This window comes from Diorhabda sublineata, chromosome 2 (assembly GCF_026230105.1).
Source record: "Diorhabda sublineata isolate icDioSubl1.1 chromosome 2, icDioSubl1.1, whole genome shotgun sequence".
NCBI lineage: Eukaryota > Metazoa > Arthropoda > Insecta > Coleoptera > Chrysomelidae > Diorhabda > Diorhabda sublineata.
In genome coordinates this window covers 36,237,092-36,258,949 of record NC_079475.1, presented here as the reverse complement: position 1 = coordinate 36,258,949, position 21,858 = coordinate 36,237,092, and the positions used below count along the sequence as shown (strand labels likewise).

General features: G+C 33.4%; 2 protein-coding genes across 5 annotated transcripts in view; both read right to left on the bottom strand.

Moving 5' to 3' along the window:
- LOC130453353 (methanethiol oxidase-like) overlaps positions 1-21,858 on the bottom strand; it is a 355,984-nt gene that overhangs the window by 329,278 nt on the left and 4,848 nt on the right. For 2 of the 3 annotated variants that reach the window (XM_056793050.1, XM_056793051.1), the window contains exons 5-9: positions 20,927-21,236; positions 20,665-20,759; positions 19,030-19,146; positions 17,529-17,868; positions 14,663-14,756 (exon numbers count right to left, since the gene is read on the bottom strand). In XM_056793050.1, coding sequence (XP_056649028.1) covers positions 14,708-14,756; positions 17,529-17,868; positions 19,030-19,146; positions 20,665-20,759; positions 20,927-21,236 — 911 coding nt within the window. In that variant the 3' untranslated portion in view covers positions 14,663-14,707. Of the gene's footprint in view, positions 1-14,605; positions 14,757-17,528; positions 17,869-19,029; positions 19,147-20,664; positions 20,760-20,926; positions 21,237-21,858 lie in introns of those variants that run through there. The other variant, XM_056793049.1, reaches the window with a different exon arrangement.
- LOC130453352 (methanethiol oxidase) lies at positions 406-14,699 on the bottom strand. 2 transcript variants are annotated; one of them, XM_056793047.1, is made up of 9 exons: positions 14,429-14,699; positions 11,029-11,195; positions 10,792-10,977; positions 9,581-9,740; positions 5,863-6,169; positions 5,714-5,808; positions 5,543-5,659; positions 2,357-2,696; positions 406-566 (listed from the first exon to the last, which is right to left on the bottom strand). In XM_056793047.1, exons 1-9 carry the CDS (start codon positions 14,439-14,441, stop codon positions 518-520), a joined length of 1,434 nt encoding a protein of 477 aa, XP_056649025.1. In that variant the 5' UTR covers positions 14,442-14,699; the 3' UTR covers positions 406-517. The 2 variants fall into 2 exon arrangements, with proteins under 2 accessions (XP_056649025.1, XP_056649024.1); XM_056793046.1 differs by lacking the exon at positions 406-566 and having other exon boundaries at positions 1,301-2,696; positions 14,429-14,581.

The following is a 21,858-nucleotide window of genomic DNA, read 5'->3' as shown; positions in this document are numbered from 1 at the left end:
ATGCTAAGTTATCATAAAATGTCGCTAGAAAAAATTCGGTACCTTTGGTAAACGGTATTTCACCATAGAGATGTAATATCTCTATGTATTTCACGCGCCGTTATGATGTAACGCCATCTCCATTTGTAATTGAAAATGAAAATTCACTAGAATGAGAAGTTTGTATAAAAATATTGGGTTAGTTTTCAAATTTTTACAATTTTTAACTGTTAATTCATCCTTATTGCAATTTTTTCGCGAATTATTCCACTTGAATAATATTGTATTCTATCCGAATGCAAATCTATAGAAAGTTTTGTTTCAAATATGTAAATAGATGTGTAATACATGCAATGGATTTAATAAAGATATGGAATATATGAAACTTGTTTATTTATATTTATTTCCGAATTAAAAGAGATGGTATGATATGTAACTAAATTTATTCACATTGTGAGGAGTATAATAGAATGAAATTTGTTAGCTATTACACATTTTTTCATATAAATAATTATGTGTAAAAGTTGGAAAAGCTTCATCAGTCCTGAGCCAACCAAATATCAGATGTACAGTCTCCACCAGGGTACCTGTTAAATTAATTTCATATTAAGTGAGAATTTTTTTAAGATTCTTTTGAAACCAAACAAATAGAGAGAATTTCTGGTTACATATTGGTTCATAACTTAACATACGTACACGTATACAGGGTATTCAGAAACTCTCATGTCCCACCCAAATTAAGTGTGATTTAATATTGATCTAACCCAATTTATCTTTATCGAACAATTCCTTCCGTGGGTACTAGCGCCCTTCGGAGATGCCACTGATAATACAATTTTTAAGTAAATCTACAAATTTTATACATTCTAATCTTGCTACGTTTTGTTTTGTCTTAAAAACAGTGTTATCACAGAGAAATCAAATATGCAAAAAACTTAACCAAATCCATTCATTGTCCTTCACTCATTGATGACTTGATGATAGCAACAAAAAGTGCAGGTTAATAGTAAATAAAGTCCCTGTATTGAATAGTTTGGACTCTTTGTAAAAGAGAGAGACCTCTGTGTCTTTTTCTCATATATGTAATATTCCTATATGGACAGTTGGTATGGGAAAAAACGTCTCTACGTTACGGTGCCGACAATATTCATTTTCTCTCTCGTTCGAGACGTACTGCGCACGCTTGAAAATGCGCATAACCGAACTGGAACATCGGAGAATAGAGAAATCGTTGCCATTCCATCTTCCTTAGTCGGAACAGCTTCCACTTATAGAAACTTTCCATATAGAAGTATTACATATATGCCTTTTCTATTCTCTCTTTTCAAGTGCGTTTGCGCGCGTCATTGGTCTTTCCTGTTATGTGGTCTCTCGAATGTAAACAACTTCACACATGAATTCGTAATATAACTACAATAATAATATATAAAAATTTGAACACACCACTGTTTCGCGCCCTTCTCTTATTGGAGCCGCCATTAATCGCTTAGCTCGAAGCCAACCAATCGCGTGAACGATCGGTCTGATAGTAAATAGTTTATCACTACATGGTGATATAAGTTTGTACTTTATAGGAAAAGTTTTTCAAGGATTCGTTTAGAACGCTTATTTAACACCATCTTCTTTAAAAGACGCTAGCTAGGAAGTTTGGAAGATTTTAAATTAAGTTAGATCGACATAAAATCGCATCTAGTACAATCATGTAATTCGTATTTTGTATTTTTGGTATTTTTAGATACTTTCTATTTTCTAAAATCAATAATTGTACTTATATGTTATTTTAAAATGTATACAACCATTTTGTCTAAAATTTTTGATTATCCAAGTGATGTAAATGATGTAGGAAGTACAGTCAGAATTATATTTCAAGTATTATTTCACTAGTTGGGAAAATTTCTGTTAGAAATTGAACTGACAACAAAATATTATAAAACCAAATACTTGAGAAAAACTCACAAGAAATCTGAGAAAAATTTGTCTGGCTGTCTTTGCCAATGTCCAAATGAATTTGATAAAAAGTACTTTCAATGCACTGCACTTTTTGGGTTTGAAACTCTTAATTTCTTCCATAATTTGTGAGAAAGTTACTGATTCATTATCTCATACGTAATAAGGTTTTGTTTGTCATTCAAATTTTACCCAAGGGAAAGTTTGGTGATTCTTATTTTGATTTGTTTGTTTCTACGAGATCATTTTGAATATTACATTTGGTAATTTGCACAATAAACTTGCACATTATCAATAACTTCTAAAGTTTTTAGAGTATAATGTCCTTAATTCATTTCTATTAATATTTTCTGTTACCTAAATGATGCAAGTTCAAATAAGGAATTTATTCAATATGCTTTGTATTCTAATACATAGATTTGATACAAACCTGATCTCATGTGCTAATAAAGGTCCATCAGGTCCTTCTCCAAAATCAACTAAGAAGTTTTCATCTAATTTCATACCCCCATTCTCAGTGTCTATATCAATTTTTAGCATTATTGTTCCCTTTTTAACTAAATCTGGATAAAATTGTCTATCCCAAGGTGATAAGAGGCTAGAAGTCACATATAATCTTTTACCGTCTAAAGAAAGTTGTATCATTTGAGGACCTCCTTCGAATCTTTTACCTTTAACATAAACTGGATCTGGCTGTCTTTCAAGTTCTTTATCTTCGATTACTTTTATAGTCGAATCGGAAAGAATTTTACCACCCAAGAATAATTGACCTTAAAAAGAGTTTAAAATTTACTCTAGAAATTAAAAAAAAAAGTATTGAGATAAGCAACGTTGTAAAATGAAATCGAATTGAGACTGCTCAATGTAATAAACAATAAATTAGATTGAAGCTCGATGTTGGAGGGGCTACTTTCAAGAAAAAGCTTAGACTCAAATAGCAATTATTGCTACAACTCTGCCGTGTTTACAGAGTTAGCAAATAAATTAAATTCTGCGGCAATGTGTCTCCAAAGAAGTGATTCAGATTCGGACTGAATAAATTAATTATATATTAAAAAAATTGATGATTTCCATTCCGTTCAGGCGTTCTACCCAACCGATTTGCTTAATTTTTTTTTCAATGAAAGGTATTGATGCACAAATCAGCCATCAACCATCGGATTTCATCTAATTTTCACCATTCTCAAGTTATACTCAAATGCTATTTCCCCCTGTACTTACATGGGGGTTTTTCACATACACACGTTCTATCCTTAATATCTCAAGTTCTATTCAAGATAGAGACTTCATTTTGGTTTAAGAACACTCGCTGAAACACCTTCTTTCTTTTGAGTTTTTGAACACTTAAATCGGTCGAGTTGGAGAGAATCTAGGCGCGGACATTCAATGTGGAGTTATGGATTTTTGTAGAGTTTTGGCAATTTTTCTACATTCAAAGATCTATATCTCAGGTTCTAATATAGCTACAGAGTTCGTTTTGGTTTAAGAACACTTGCTGAAACACCTTCTTTCTTTTGAGTTTTTGAACACTTAAATCGGTCGAGTTGGAGAGAAGCTAGGCGCGGACATTCAATGTGGAGTTATGGATTTTTGTAGAGTTTTGGCAATTTTTCTACATTCAAAGATCTATATCTCAGGTTCTAATATAGCTACAGAGTTCGTTTTGGTTTAAGAACACTTGCTGAAACACCTTCTTTCTTTTGAGTTTTTGAACACTTAAATCGGTCGAGTTGGAGAGAAGCTAGGCGCGGACATTCAATGTGGAGTTATGGATTTTTGTAGAGTTTTGGCAATTTTTCTACATTCAAAGATCTATATCTCAGGTTCTAATATAGCTACAGAGTTCGTTTTGGTTTAAGAACACTTGCTGAAACACCTTCTTTCTTTTGAGTTTTTGAACACTTAAATCGGTCGAGTTGGAGAGAAGCTAGGCGCGGACATTCAATGTGGAGTTATGGATTTTTGTAGAGTTTTGGCAATTTTTCTACATTCAAAGATCTATATCTCAGGTTCTAATATAGCTACAGAGTTCGTTTTGGTTTAAGAACACTTGCTGAAACACCTTCTTTCTTTTGAGTTTTTGAACACTTAAATCGGTCGAGTTGGAGAGAAGCTAGGCGCGGACATTCAATGTGGAGTTATGGATTTTTGTAGAGTTTTGGCAATTTTTCTACATTCAAAGATCTATATCTCAGGTTCTAATATAGCTACAGAGTTCGTTTTGGTTTAAGAACACTTGCTGAAACACCTTCTTTCTTTTGAGTTTTTGAACACTTAAATCGGTCGAGTTGGAGAGAAGCTAGGCGCGGACATTCAATGTGGAGTTATGGATTTTTGTAGAGTTTTGGCAATTTTTCTACATTCAAAGATCTATATCTCAGGTTCTAATATAGCTACAGAGTTCGTTTTGGTTTAAGAACACTTGCTGAAACACCTTCTTTCTTTTGAGTTTTTGAACACTTAAATCGGTCGAGTTGGAGAGAAGCTAGGCGCGGACATTCAATGTGGAGTTATGGATTTTTGTAGAGTTTTGGCAATTTTTCTACATTCAAAGATCTATATCTCAGGTTCTAATATAGCTACAGAGTTCGTTTTGGTTTAAGAACACTCGCTGAAACACCTTCTTTCTTTTGAGTTTTTGAACACTTAAATCGGTCGAGTTGGAGAGAAGCTAGGCGCGGACATTCAATGTGGAGTTATGGATTTTTGGCAATTTTTCTACATTCAAAGATCTATATCTCAGGTTCTAATATAGCTACAGAGTTCGTTCTTTTCTATTATAATGATTTCTGATACTTATTTAATGGATTCGATGCGACCGAAGCCGCGGGTAAAAGCTAGTTTTATTTTATTTTGTGCTAGAGTTTTAGTAAATTTTACTTAGGCACTTATTGTTCATATTTTTGTAAATGAATCGAATATTCCCACTTGTATTTTCTACTTTTATTCCCACTCACCTCACGATTTTAGCTTCTAACCTCTGGCATACTTGGTGTGAAGACACTTTGTCTTCTATGCTTCTCTAAGCGCCTCTCAGAAAAACCTGAACATCTGACAATACATATTATGGGATCCTAGACGAGTGGAGAGTCAAGAATTACGCTCACTATAAAACCAGCCAAGAGATTATACTGAAATACATAGTGGACAGAAAATTATTGATGTTACTAGACTACTAGGCATCAAAAGGTCTACAGTAGCTAAGAAAGATATCAAGAAAATGAATAAATGAAGTTGGTTTCTGCCGGGCGGAAGCTGTGTCCATCCCTCGTTCGAGGTGACGAAGGTGATTCGAGTTATACTCCAAAATTATGGATGAAACTGCGAGAGATCTGAAATTGGAGGTAAACGATGATCACATTAAAGAACTCCAAGAAATCTTGATTGAAGAACACCAAGAAACTCAGCGAAATGTGTTTCCTTTTGAAAAAGAGATAGACGACATCTGCTTTTAAAGATCTTTTGAAGATGTGGGAGGATATCAGAGCAACGGTCTTGAAATGGCACCCAAACCATATTGATGTTAATAAGGTTGTGGTTTGTTGTGGTTGATTCAATATTATTATATATAGAAAAGTATACGGAAATAATAGGATTTACTAAATATAACATCTACCTGTGAGTTTAGGATGAGCTCTATCAGTTATGTCGTATTGTCTGACATCTCCATGTAGCCAGTTATTGAAGTATAAATATTTGTCATCCAATGATATTAGAATATCAGAAATCAGACCTGTAACAATTTTAAGGTGCTTATTATTTAACAAAATAAGGAAAAGTGATATACCTTGTATATAAGGAGCAACCCACCCAGTGACTTTTTTCGCAGGAACATCTACAACTTTGTGTGCTGCCCAAGTACCATCTTCTTTTTGGTAAAATCTAAATATACAGTAATAGAAATAAAAAGAAAAATCTCTCAATAATAACACTCACCTATAAATATTAGCGTCAATAGCACACCCGACATATCCCTGAGGTTCTTTTGGGTTATGTAAAAACCTAATTTCCAACGGAGCAATACCTTCTTCTCCCAAATTAATACTTTGTATTAGTTCCTTCTTTGTCCACGAAAAGAAGTTGATACTACGCCCATAGCGATCAGGTGCGGTATCAGAAAAATCAAAACCTCGCTTAAATAATTTAGGAGCCCCCCATTCTGACGATACCATCACGTCGAAATAAGGTTGATACCAAAAATCGTAATTAAAATACGGCGATTGCTTGCCCTTCATCCAAGTTCCTAAAGAAAATAATAAGAAAACTTGTTTTAACGACATTGCTGCGTCCAAGTATTCTTTGAAGATTGTATACATTTTAGTGTTTAAATCTAAAGAAACAAATTGCGTTTTTGTGATGGATTTTATTACTTATAAAACACTAAATATTCGTAGTCGGATCAGACTAAGCGAAAATTAGATGAGAAAACTCAAATATAGTTTGGGACTGTCATTTTCAGATCCCTAAACCACTATGAGTGACAGAAGAGACACTTATTCAATGCAATAATATTTTTGGAACTCTCAAAAGTTGAATTGAATTACAATACTAAATCTACAGCATACTTATGCGTTTGTTTCTCAACTTATGTATTGATTTCATTGGAGAAAGTATATTTGACATTATTGATGTGATTTTATTGAGTGATAAAATTGTAAACTCATTCGAAAGCAACTTGCCGGTATCCATTTTCTATTATTCATTATTGAATAGCAAAGATTTAATAAACACCAGTGGAAAGTCTTTCTCTGAGTCTATTTCTGAGCTTTACGTATGCAGCCAAAGTAAAATCTAATCCTACCATCCAAAATTGCTTCTCCAAGAAATTCCCAAATCTTTTTTCACATAAACCCAGAATCGCCAAACCTTTCTATGCTAGAATTAGATCATATCTGAGCGAATTAAATTCCTTCCTTCTTGAATGCCTTTTTATCGAATTTTCTCAGACTCCACCATGGACAATAAAAAGCATCAAATTCATTACCCAGCTTACCTCGACAAACATCACACCAAAAGATTCTTTAGTAAAATACTCGATGAATACAAAACTTTGTACATACTTACACGGACGCATCGAAATATCAACGTGGTACGGATATGGCTATCATTACACCAACCTCCAGATGTATGCTCAGAACTCCTCGAACCCCATCCACTTTTCCACTTTCACTGCTGAATTATATGCAATATATCGAGCTACACACATCGCTGCTTCGTCAGACGAACCTAGTTACCTCAAACTCACAGATTCCCTTATCTCAATCGAAACTTTTCAAAATTAACCAGCAACTGCAATACATTCAATAACATTTTGTTGGATCGTCTCAAATATTGGAATAAAATGAAACGAACAGACAGACCTGGTCGCTATGGAAGCTGTAAATAGTGGTAGTGCGGAGTACGTGAACTTTTTAACTAGTGCAGATCTCAAATCAACCTTACAACGTAAAGTGCTCCAAGAATGAGGGAACAAATGGTCAACGTCCACATACAATCTTCGTGAAATGAGAGACTCCGTGAAAGCATGGTCAGTGCTACCGAAAACTCGTAGAGACAACGCGTCTCTACCTAGGCCATACGCGACTGACCCATAGCTACTTATTTTATGCTAAACCTGAATCTAAATGTGACAATTCCAATTGCAAATTGACTATAACCTCAAAAACTACCTCAAATAGAAGACCTTGATCACAAACTTATTTTAACAATTATCTGTAGTTGAAATACTAATATTAAACTTGTACTGTTAAAAAAACTTGAATCGCTAATAACAAGTACACTTCGATAAGTGTGTCGTAGAATAGTTTAACCAGACTCTAGATAGCTTGAAGATAGTTAAAAAAATGTTCAATTTGGAATAAGGAATACAAATTTTTTGGAGTTTACTCCTTAAGAATCGATTTGCATATATAAGAGGCCCGGTATGAGAAAAATTTGAGGAGTAAAATCTATCCATGAATGACCTCGTTACGTTTTTGGTGCGCATCCTATGATGCGCAACTTTCTAATTTGTCAGTATCAACATACTTATATTGCTGTCATTGTGAAGTTTTATTATCATTGTGTTCCGCTAAAGTGAACTGAAAGTATTTTCAAATAACTATGGCAGAAAGAGGTGTAGATGATATTGTCGGAACATCTAACAAACACGTGGTTGCAAGGTACGTTATAATTCATGTATTATATGTATGAGCATGTGCAATTTATATTTATTAAATATTTTAATAATTATCGATGTAGTTCATAAAAATATATATTTGAAAACAACACATAAAATTAGATAATCAACCCAATATAAATTATCGAGTGCATCCACATAAAATAGAAAATTTCTAACCTAACCAAAAATTAATTTTTTGTCGATGTCTATAAATTCTTCCACGTTATTATGATTTATTTTATAAATAATTTTTAAATATTAACAACTGTAGTCAATAATTCGATAATATTATCAGAAAAATCGACAATATTTTTTCATTATAATAATGTTTTTATATAATTTTCTTTCGAAAAGTTATTTTTTAGCTTATTTAAATAATTTTCATGTACTATTTATTATTGTATGTAAAAGATTTAGTAACATAATTATCTTTTTATAACCATTTTTGTTAATTATTAAGATAATATTATATTTTAAATAAAAAATTACTTATAATAATTTAAAAAAATGTTTATATAAACCTTTTTTTATCAATTTTCTTAAAGTCGGTTAAAATTTTTATAATTATGCAGCGAGCTTACAGATTAAAAAAAATTAATGAAGGAAGCCCAAAATATTCTGGCAATCAACCAATCTTTTTTAAGTTAAATAAACTCTTTTTGCGTCTGGTTAGACTATCGAACTTAAGGAGTAAACTCCAGTCGTGCGTCGGAGCTGACACACACACACACACACACACACACACACACACACACAATTTTTTTTTTTTTAGTAATAGTGAGCTCGAAGGTGTTAAAAGATATTTTTGAAAAAAGCATTGCGGACAAAACTGCTTTATTTTTCTTCCATATCTAAGGGTCTGTTATGGAGTGAAATGAGGCGGAGAGCGGCAAATTATTCTTCAAAGTACAAATATGACAAAAACGAATAAACTACAATGCTTCTTGGATTATCAGTAAATCAAAGCGCACCAAATGGTTTGGAGGTGTGGAAAGTTTACCCGTAAAATAAGATAGCAATACGAAGGCTTGGATGACTAGAATAATTTTAAAGGGAGTGTTGAAGAAATCAAACCCCAAAAATTGTCCTCTATATACAACTGGGAAACTGCACTATTTCAGGACATAATTCTTTCAAACAATTTTACCACAGAATAATCAACCACTAACGTCCTTCTAGATATGAAATTTACACGTAGAGTTTATATCGGTCTCCGAATGCCAAGATACCGATGTTTTTGAAGGAATGATGCTGAAAGTTCTAATAAAGAATTGGACAAATTGCTATTTTTTTTTATAATATTTCTGAAATTGAAAAGCATATTTGAAAATATACTTACACAATGATTTTGAGTAACCTTTATCAATGAGAGTACTCTTCGAGCGAGTATAATATTGAGTTTTCGCTTATCCAGGTTCGACTATTTATCCGAAATTAAAGGAGACCCAACAAATGACCTTATCATAAAGCTATTGAGGATAAAGAGTAATTTACCTTTCACTTTAAAAGTCTCTGCATCTATAACGATGAAATCTGATTTGGAGTTACCTACATTGTCACCCAGAACTGAAATCATTATCTCTCCATTTGGTGAACAATGTGCCGTGTGGGGAGTACTACAATTGTATTTTTGTAATTCTTTTCCTTCGATGACCTACATAAAATGCATAAAGTGGCTTTAACAACTTTTTTTTTTTAGATAAGGAATATTGATTATTCGCTTTATTCGATACTGATATTAGCTTGGGTTAAAAATTTTTTAATGGAACGGTTCCGCGTATATTCATGTGTCCAATTCAATCTAGATAGGAACTATTGCAATAAGATCATCATCTTGTCCAATAGCCAAACAGCCATTAGACACCTAATGATGCTTTCGAAGTATCAGACACTATGGAGTTCCAGAGCTCTACACCTAGGAGCGTATAAAATAGAAGACAAAGATCTCTGGCAGCCATGGCCATTCCATCCAGCTGTACACAGTTGCCTTATGATGATAGGAAGTTATAGGTTAAATCATAGTTGGCTCTGGCCAGTATCCGAAGAGATACTGGATTCGTATCTGGCCAGTATCCGATGTATATTTCATCCGTTTCAATTTTCCTCAGAGTGCTTTGATGATATTGACTACGTGTCCACAGTACCATTCAGAGTGTTCTTTCCGAAGCAGACACGCTTTCAGTGATAGAATGTTTAAAGACGATATCTCAGTTGTTAAGGCATTGAATGTCATCCTCCATCTTCGGCGTCTGCTAATTCCCTCAGGAGATTTTGGAATCGGATTTTGGGTGGGGCAAATGTCGGGGGTAATGCGGAATCCTAAGCAAATAATTAGAAAATGTAATGGCTCTCTTTAAAAAGTTATTTCGAAAGATACGTAGAAGTGAATTTTTCAAGTAAATTGATTATGCAAAAGTAAATTTTGGTTTTGACAGTTCTGCATAATGTTTCCATTTATTTTTGGTACATATCAGATCGTTGCGTAAATAAAAATCTTTGCGAAGTCCACGAGAAACAATAATTATAATAGATTTGAAAATGTATTAGACTATTCGAATCGATCTGGTTGTGCTCGAGCAACTTAACATAATATAAAGGACACACTTTATATTAAATGAGCCTATTCACTACAAACCTATATTACCCAATATCTGCCTAAATAACAAATATTTCTTCAACATTTCACTACTACTTGTATTTGTTACCTTGTAAAATTCAGGCTTTCTTGGATTTTTCCCAACATCTACTACATATATTCGGTCTGATCCTATTGCTGGTAGGATCAGTTTATCTCGTACCAGCCCGTGGCAGTTGTGGCAACTGGAACAGATATTCCATCCGGAATGGTGTAATTCGTCACCTTTATTACCAGTCCTTAAACGGTGAATTATCTAAAAGAAAATAGAGGAAACCTTGTATTCCACCCCAGTTTACTTACTTACTTGACAATAAGTCGACGATTCTGGATCTACATCAACCGTGGCTAAGAGGTCCGTTTTATCATCTCCTTCGTTAGGATTAATACAAACTACATACAGAAGTTTTTCTTTTGATCCGTATTTCATTGCATCCAAAGGACTGGCATAACCTGGACCGCATTTCACAGAACCTAACCAAAATGTTTGAATGAAAATTTGTAGTTGTCTTGAGAGAATCAGTGACAAGTTTAAACCAGTTTTGTTATTATAGCTTCTTCAGTGAGGTCTTGTTTACATCCTGATAATGCCACGGTAGAAAAGATAAAATTATTTCAGAGAGAAAACTTCCAAAATGCTTTTAATCACGGATTCTCCGTTGCTTTGTTTTCAAGGACTTAATCGAGATTGGTTTTTATAACTAGTATGTGAGAAACAGAAATATAATGGACGCATCCATTAAACAATTCATTTTAACCTAGAATACTATAGTAGTTGTGCTATATGTACGAGGATATATTGAAAAATTCTTAGCCTAATATAGAACCAAACAAAATTCCAATGTCAAAATATTTTATTACTCAACATAATCTCCTCTAATTGCAAACCAGCGTTTATTACCTCCTCGTTGGAAGAAAATTCACGACCTTTTAAATGTTTTTTTCAGTTGAGGAAAGAGATGATGGTCGGACGGAGCCAAATCTGGTGAATAAGGAGGGTGTTCTAGTAATTCAAAGCCTAAATCACGAATTTTTTCATGGCAAAATGAGATTTGTGTGCAGAGGTGTTGTCCAGCAAAAACAAAACACCTTTCCGCGTTTTTCTCTTTAATTTTTTCTTTGGTTCTAAAGTAGGCTAAGAATTTTTCAATTTATCCTCGTAATTAACAGTTATCATTGGTTGGTATCATTTCCGCCTCTTGATACAATGTTAAAAGCAATAATACACATTTATTTTTTCTTGGTATGTACAGACCAAAGTTTTATTGTAGTCAAAACAAAACATTGAAGATTTATTATTCCTGCCTTTCATTTCTAATAACTCTGGAGTTATTTTTTCTCATTGTACCTAAGATTGTTAGTTTATATGGCTCTACTAAAAGTCCCACCGAAATGACATTTCTATTGCTGCCGTAAACAGATTTTGTCAGTTCTTTGACAAATTAATTTGTTATTGGTAGTACCATCCGTTTCTGTTCCTTTGTCTAAATATTGATAGCCGTCAGCTAGGTATTTTGATGGGGAATCATGTAGCAATACAATTTTGATACCATACTAAGAGGGCTTGTTAGGCATATACATTTTAAATGTACACCTACCACGAAATCCCAGAAACTGCTCGTCTATGGTAAGATAGGACGTGTCAATGAATATTTCTCATATTTTATGTATATGTGCAAAAGGATCATCTTGTTTTCTTTCTTCTCTAGTCTTTTTATCTTCAAATCTGAGACAACTAAGGTGAAACGTTCATAACCCATGCAAGCTTTATAAAATGAACCTGAATTAGTTGAATCGAACATGCGTTTCGCGTTGAGATGATTATCAAACAAATTATAAATTTCAAACAATCGATATTCATTCAGCAACATTCTTTTTTAAAATTTTTTATTCATAAATTATCGATAACTTTAAGAAACAAATAATTCTCTTTAGATTCTGATTTTTTTAAAAATCATACATATTGACAATACATAATTTAACATTTTAGCGGATGGTTAAATTGTGCATGATCCGCCATTCCGTTGCAGTGTGGATCGAAAACCATAATAATATTTTGTAACATTTCAATCGATATTCTGTAACGCCACTTAATAAAAATCTCCCAAAAAAACTCTAAAGTAAGTACCCTTATGAAAGAAACAAAAAAGTAAATATTTTCTTAAAATAATTTATTCTTGAAAGGCTATATTTCACTATATTAGGCACATCGTATAGTCCATTTCATCTTGATTGTTCGAGTGGCATATTTAGAGACTTTAATTCATTTCCGCGTCATTTCAGCACTTATTATGTTTTCACCGTAAACATCTTTGATTTGTCGACGAATATTAGCTATTTGGAAGCATTTAGTACTAGGAAAACGTATTATAGCTCATACAAATAGATATACAGACGATCGATTAAAAGAAAAGATTTAAAATTCTGACTCTTTCTTCCTTATTCATCTTTGAACCCGTTGGCCTAATTCGTAAGTACGCTTCTCCAAGTTCAGAAAGGTCGTTGCACGGCTATCCTCTAAGGAACGCGGAGTATGACCTTTACCTACCTACTTCACGATCAGAAATAGTTAAGGGCTCAATATTTTACAATGCAAAAAAAAACACACAATCACTTGCCAATCAAAATAATCTTTTCCTGCGTTCTGCAATAATTTGAGGGCATATTTACTAGAAAGTGTCTTCTACTCTGTAAACGACTTCTATTATAATAAAATTTAATTCCGAACATGCAGCATACTGGTTTAATTTTGTTACTTGTGGTTTTCTTCTACATATAGAAATTTTATTGTATTTGTATCTTTATTTAGTTATTTTTATGTTTTTTTTTCTACTTTTTACAAACTTTTATTTACAAATTGTTACAAACTGTAACAATCTTTCTCCCGAATGGTTCCACGTGGCTACGTGCTTTAAAAACAGCTTATGTTCTATTTTTATATTTTTATCATTTTTGTTGAAATTTACTCTTCATATCAATAGTTTTTTTTGTGCCTTGAAATCTCTGTAATTCTGTAAAACTTGTTTCTTTAGGAGTTGGTTAAGAATTAGACATTTATCTTTATTCATTTCTAGTTTCTCTAATACAAGCCATTACTGTATCAGTTGTAACTTTTTTATAAACAAATTTCTGTTTGTATGAAGCATATAATCTTGATTATAAATATGTACAAATCGTCGGTGTTGCAGGTTTTCCTGTAACCTGGTGAACGGGTTCACCAGCTAAATGGCCGACGATAAGGAATAATGCAGCCGTAGCTATACCAGCCCGCCCCCCATTTAAATTAGAAATAAACAAAAAAATATATCCCCAAGCCGAGACGAGCCGTTTTCACTTATCTAAAGCTCTCTTTTCGTTTTCTTCTGGTCAACAGTCGATAGTTTTTCCTACTACCAGCTAGGACAACATAACCCCACGCAACCACCACAAGCCTTGCAGAGGAGCAACTCCTATATTAGGGACAACTCCAACACACCTTTCTCCTATAAAAAGTCTCCCTTATCCTACCTAAAAATTTTCTAACGAATCTCTCTCTAATATGTATAAAATATTTACATAAATCTTCTACTACTAATAATACTAAGTATTATCTTCTTCGTTATAAAAATATTAAATACACAGAAATAGAATGTTCTTTTAGTTCATTCAACAATCAAACTGTTTTTAGACTTTAAGTATTTTAATTTAAGACAAGAATAAAAACTCACTGGGTTTCTCCATATTGCTTGCTGAAGGTCACCGATAGACTGAGTGTTGTTTGTTAAACATATTGAATTGCGTTCTGATTAAAACTCACACTCCTTTTTGGTTCGATTCACTATTTTTTAATATACTTTTGAGTTAATCAGAATAATGATTTGTAGGTTTTTGAATATTAAAAATAATTTATTTATACATAAAAATATAATTAGATAAGTAAAATATTCCAATCAAGTCGTTTCAAAATTGGTTATCTGAGTGTCGAAGTTCGTTGAGGTTATCGAAAATTATTCTCGTGCTAACCAGATATCGGAAGTACAGTCGCCCCCAGGATATCTAGAAAATAAAAAAAAACGTAAATATTCCTTAAAAAAACAAAATCGTTTTTAAATTTTTCTTTTTAGTGTATAAAAATTGAGTAATGTAAGATGTATATTGACGAAATAATTTGAAGTTATTAGTTTTTGATACACAGAAATAAATTCGTGATAAAAATATATCAACTCATTCAGTATTGACAGACTGTGCAATTTATGAGATATTTGATCATATTTACTGAAAAATAGGTACTTTTAAAGTTAGTTATACACAAGAATCAATCGGAACAAACTACGGTAAGTTTTGTCTCAAATTTGAAAAAATGTCACAGGTTAATTGTTAATTCGTTGCCGTATCCGAAATACAAGAAACTTGATTCATTGAATGTAAAACACGTATATTTTGGAAGATGTTTTGTCACAAATTAAATTTCTGAACGCAACCATAACTTTGACATTTGACAACCAACTATATGTAGATTGATAAATCATAAGTGTCGTCACAAATTAAATTTCTGAACGCAACCATAATATTTGACATTTGACAACCAACTATATGTAGATTGATAAATCATAAGTGTTGTCACAAATTAAATTTCTGAACGTAACCACAATATTTGACATTTCACAACCAACTAATTTGTCGATCCATGGATGGATCTCAACTCGACCATTCGCAATTTTCTTCTGGGATGGTTGGTTTCCTTCAAATCAGTCGACACCGTTATGAACCAGGAGTCAACTAATCCACGGAGTTTTCAAATTCACTGGAATTTCCTGGATTGCCACCACACAATCAGTTCTCATTATGCTGCGTAACATTAATCAATTTCTGTGCAATAAAACAAGACTGACTGTGAAAAAGGTGATGAATAACGTCATTGAGGCAACAATCATAAAAAAGAAAATACAAAGGAGGACGTCTTGATTCCGCATATACCGATGACTCCAACAGATTTGCCATTTGATTTTAAACGTTTATAATTTCTGGTACGTCTAGCCTTTGCGATGACTATAAATAAATCGCAAGGCCAGTCATTGGAAGTTTGCGGAATCAACTTGGAGTTTCCCTGTTTCGCGCATGGACAATTATACGTCGCGTGTTCTTTATTTACGCACCAAACAACAAAACAAAAAATATAGTTTATCAGAAAGCTTTAAATTGATTAACAGACTGTACCATAACTGTATTTTAGGAAAACTCTGTTTTGTAAGTAATCAAGATCATGGGTAATTAATCGAAAATAATAATAAAACTTCATACCGAGGATTTTTTTATTTGTTTTAATAAAAAAAGGATTCCTATTATTTGTTTTTTGTTATACAAAAGCTTAGATCTTTTATTTATCTATTGAGGCAGTACAAAGTCTAGTTTACCTTCTTAAGCTCTTTTATAGTCTTCTTCATTAAGTAGTAATCAATTTGTCTGGTAACAATAATATCAGAAAATTTTTTTCCAAGCAAACACAAATGTAAATCCAAATAAATCTAAAATAAATGTCCAAACAACGTCAATTCTACAGTTTACAATTTTGCAGGTCATAGAATCCAAACATTAATCTGGTGTTTGAGGGGCAAGGGAAAACGCAACTGTGCTCGACGCACATATCTTAAAAATGACAATTTGGATCGTGGGTTTGAAGCATTGCGCACCCAAGTGTAATTGGAAAGCGACTATAGTAGGTAGTGCCGGCTAGTCAAGTGCTGCCATGTTATGGGCACTACCATTATTCCAAAAATCAAAATATTTTTTTCGAATAAAAAATATTTCTGGACATTTCAATCCTACGAAAATATCACTAGATTTTTCTCATTAACTTCGTTGTTACTATGGAAGTATAAAAGGAAGGAACGAGCACTTGAACCATAAAGAGAAGCCTGAAGTATGTTTAACTTATGGTAAGATGTTTGGAGTCGAAGTGCGAACAATCTATACGTTCTAGTTTTAATAAAATGACGTCGCAAAATGAGATTATTGATAGTGTTATTAATATCGGAAATTCAAAAGTTTCCACTGACATTCTTAAACACTGAAAAAACTTATTGGACCACTGCGAAGTTCATGATAAAGGTGATGGAATTCGCCATAAGAAAGTCTATTTCTATTAAGTTCATGAACGCCTTGTATTGTTTTGCTTTTCTTTAAAATTTGCCTTCGCAGTCGTGTACTTTCTATAAGTAATAATCTTTTGGATACCAAATTCATTACGTCCTGTTGGTTGGAAAGCTAGAAAATAACTAAAATGATGCTTAACCGATTTGAACAGGTCAACACGCGCGATGACATCGCAAAAGCGGTATCGCTCGACGCACACCAACGCTCACAATTACACTCCCCGACGTGCGTTTCGATAACCAAGTTATCGTCTTCAGAGACTGAAAGTAATCAGTGACATGCGTTGCTAGCCAAGAGAAGTACTTTTAAAGATATTAATTCCTGGAATTTGTAGTTTTAGACTCAGATTACTTAAAAATTTGTGCTGGTAATTGCAATTCTGCACTGATCATTACTCCAAACAAAATCTTAATCTCTTAAAAAACAAATACGATCCTCTTTTGCATCCCCATGTTATCCTACTAATATAATTTTTTTATTTATTTAAATTCTGTGATATCATTTTATTTGCCATAGCTTCACCATAAAGTTGTGGTGTGAAAACGCCGACAGCAACAAGCTGTCGCGTCAATTTCGGTGAACAAGTCTTTGTTATTGTTCAAATAAGACTCACAAATTTGAATCTAAATTAATTTTTTTTGTACATTTACTACAAATTATGAAATATTTACCAACCTTGGTTCGTGGGCTAATAGAGGACCATCGGACCCTTCTCCGAAATCAACTAAAAAGTTTTCATCGAGTTTCATTCCTCCTTTATCAGGATCGATGTCGAGTTTCACCATTTTAGTTCCAGTTTCAATAACCTCAGGATAGAATTGTTCGTCCCATGTAGATAAGACGCTGGAAGTAACATATAATCTTTTGCCGTCTAAAGAGAGTTGCATCATTTGAGGACCTGCTGCAAATCGTTTACCTTTAATAAAAACTGGTTCAGGTTGATTTTCAAGTTCGCTATCTTCTAAAACATGGAGGTCCGAATCGCTTAGAATTTTTCCGCCGAGGAAAACTTGACCTAAAAGAAAATGTTCGTTATCAGGAAAACTGGAAAAATATGATATACAACACGAGGTGGGGCTATAAAGTTCAGTCAACATCATGCGTTGAAACAAAGAAAAGCGCGTGTTTCCCGTTGAAGTCTACTTTTCAATCGGATTCTGTGATTGTAACCCAGCGTGCTTTTCGGAATCACTTCAATTTAGCCTCATTGATCCCTTTTTGAAACGGAAATCTATAGGTGAATGGGTCACTACGTTTAGATAAATTTACAAATGGAATCCTTCGACCAATAGATCACTTGAGGAACTATGAGATGGCGAGAGCTTACATGTTGCGAACACCACGACGTTCTGCGCGCAAACATGGGTCTGCCCTTGAAATTTCCGATCATTGTGTGAAGAGGATTCTCAATGAAGACTTTCATCCATATAAGATGGCGATTGTGTGGGAACTATCAGATCGTAACTACAATTCTCGGAGAAACACTTCTAGGTTCTTCTAGATGTCATTCCTTAGAGCGTTTAACGCTATTGTTTGCGAAAAGCCTTTCAGTAAACATGTGGCATGAATTTTTTTTCACAGCTTGATAAGTTAGACTTGGTGTATATTTGGTCCCAACAAGATGGTGTAACGGCATACACCGCACGGGAATCAATGGCTGTTTTATGGGATCACTTCCTAGAACACCTCAATTAGGGGCAAGTTGCTGCTCGATCTTCCGATTTGTTTCCTTGTGATTTTCTACTATGAGTTTTCTTTGGAATAACCTTGTTTACGTGAACCGTCGAAGTACCTTCAAAGATTTAGAAAGTAATATCCAGGTTATCGTCAATATAACTCTTAATATGCTTGAAAGAGTCAAGACAATCGCCAGAAATTTTGAGGAAATAAGACTCAAACTAGTATCAAAATCATCGGAGAAATCGGGCATGTCAAATATCTGGGTATAGCCTACAAAAACCCAAAATAAAAAACTAAACCAGAGCCATATCGAGTTGTTTTAAATATATTGAGTGTAGCAAACACTCTCAAAGTAAATATTGGTATCATTATAGAGAATTATTTAATATCATGTTAGTTTCGTAAACATAAACTCAAAAACTTATGATTTCATAAATGTAGCTCTTTATGAGCTGGCGACAAAAGTAGTGTAGTGTAGTGTTATGTAGTTACATACCTGTTAGTTTTGGATGAGCTCTGTCTGTTATATCATATTGTCTAACGTCTCCATGCAACCAGTTGTTTAAATATAGATATTTGTCATCTAACGATATCAAAATGTCCGTTATCATACCTGTAAAATGAAGTTCTGTTTTAGAAAAATGTCATATTTATATAAAAATGTTTTGGAATGGAAAAGAGTTGTTGATTTGATTATTAGAAAACTTAGTTCTCATATTTCAATTCCAGTCTAAAATCAAACTATTCCTCAACAACATTACAACTTTCTCAGTGTTCTCGGGTAAAATTCGAACGATTCCTAAAAAGACTAGTGACGATCTGCAATTTCTAGAGAAATAGAGAAATGTTTGATAACCTATAGGCTATACATATACATGCTTATAGGCTGCTCATATCTACGACTTTAATTCTATCAAAAAATAAATTTGGATATCCTGGATATATTTGGGGATATATTGACAATACATATGTCTGCCATAGATGGATTCATGAGATGTTTACGATGACAATATTAGAAGCTCAGATAAGTAACAACTCTGTTAAAGCTACTCGTTCAAGTCTGGTAGTAGATGACAACTTCACAGACTCACGGAGCACTTGATTTCTACTGCATAGGCTCAGGGCGAGAGCAATTAAATCTCATAATTATTGACCAATAGTACCAAATATCAAAAGGACCAAGATTATAATAATCATATCCACCCGATTGAAGTCCTTCTCTCTAAATAAAAATATTTGAGGAATGGCACTTGTTAGCGAGCTTCTCTGGAATAAATACATTGTAATTGCTTGTAGTGAAGCAATAAAGGCTCTGATGGTTAATAAAAACTTGGGTTTGTAACCACAAAGTACAGTGCTGAATGTACGTCAAGATCGTGAAATCGATAATCACATATTGCTTGGTGTCTGGCACACCAAAGTATGTCAGATTAGCACGAGGACAGATACTTGCCTATGTGCGATATGGAGAAGTATCCAACTAGATTATCACAAAATAATTATTGTGACGGTCAAGCTGCTATCCAAACATTGAGCTTACATGGTTCGTTCTAAAACTCGGAATGCCAAAGCTAAATCTATCTCATGACACGGAACCTTTTCGTGGTATAATAAAAATCACAAAAGAAATTTTCGGGGAAAACATGAATTTGAAACATAGTTAATCTGCTCTATTTTTTCATGACTGGATCATTACAAATGTTCCTGCATGTCTTTAACACTATAATATATAAGAAATACTTGGATCTTAATAAAAACATCTCACTGGTTCCCTTACAAATCACTGCCTCCATAGGTAGCACCTAATATAATTGAGTCTAATAGAAAGTAGTGCAGGTTCTGCGGAGAAGGAAGAAACTCTAGATCATCTAACTACAGAATGCTATTACATGCTAGCTGCACTAGCAACTTGGACATGACCCTCGACAAAGCAATACCATATAGGTAGTGGAATGTAATGTATCAGATCTCTGGAACTGGAAGGTTAACTGTAGAGAGTCCAGAGACAAGAGCAGCTCTGATAGGAAGCAAAACATACCATAGGGTTTGTAGTGTGTTGTTAACTCCTTTATATAATCAAACCTAATCTAATCAAACATTTCAAGTTTTGCATCTACATTTATATACCCACCCTGTATATAAGGATCATCCCATCCAGAGACTTTCTTAGGTGGAATGTCTATGACTTTGTCGGCTGCCCAAGTACCATCTTCTTTTCTATAAAATCTATGGAATGAAATAACAATTAAAATATATAAAAAAAAGAGTAAAATAAAATCTCGTCAATAATTTCATTTAAATAATAAGGATACTCCATCACTTTGGAGTGATTTGGTTTTCCCTCAATTTTCTTCATTATTATCGATTGTTTCTTATCTGTGCGTAATGCCTACCTATAAACATTGGCTTTAACCGCACAGCCTACATATCCCTGAGGTTCTTTAGGATTATGTAGAAATCTAACTTCCAAAGGAGCAACACCATCTTCGCCCAAATTAATTGTCTGGATCAACTCCCTTTTACTCCATGAGAAAAAATTAAGGCTACGTCCGTATATATCAGGATTTTCAGAATGGGATTTGTGGTAGCCGTGCTTGAATAATTTTGGTACTCCCCATTCTGTAGAAACCATCACGTCAAAGTAGGGTTGGTACCAGAAATCGTAATTAAACTTCGCAGATTTTCCATTTTTGACCCACGTTCCTGAAATAATTTATTCAAATTGATTCGTAAAAAATACTCCACAAATTTATCATTTATATGTAAGTCATCTTTTACCAAATTTTTCTCATAATACATACTATATGAACCTCCAAAACATTTTGGGAAGTATTTTTGCAAATAAATATATTAGAAAAATTTTGTTCGCGAAAAAATGTATAAGTATTAAGAAAATGATTATTGAAGAGGCAATAAAACTAGAAATTCAGGTTTAGAAAGATACAAAGTGTACAGAAAGAGTATCAGGTGTTTGTTTTAACTTTGAAGCAATGCTTGTGTGTACGAGCGTTTGAAAGTAGTATCGTCATTCAGTACCACAAGTGAAAATAATAAAAAAAAATTATTTGGTTGTGTGAAATACAGTTGAAACGAGAAACATATAAAATCTAGTCCTTCTCGTCCCCTTGTTCAGTTCGCGATAAGGAAATAATTTGAAGAAAGTGAAGCCCTCAGTTGGTCAAAATACGACTTCATTCATTTGAAAGCGAAGCCAATTATTGTCTTTGTATTCGAATTTAAAAGAAGATATGCATTTAAAAGCTACCAAAATTCAAGGATACGTACTACGCAAATCAAATAATTTTGCCAAAGAAATTCTGCGGTA

Bases quoted from the DNA above. Each gene is read 5' to 3' on its own strand.
- LOC130453352 (XM_056793046.1), bottom strand. The intron at 6,170-9,580 runs GTAAATTACTCT...TATTTTCTTTAG, and splicing joins AGAGACTTTTAAAGTGAAAG to GAACTTGGATGAAGGGCAAG. The intron at 5,660-5,713 runs GTATATCACTTT...AAATTGTTACAG, and splicing joins GGTTGCTCCTTATATACAAG to GTCTGATTTCTGATATTCTA.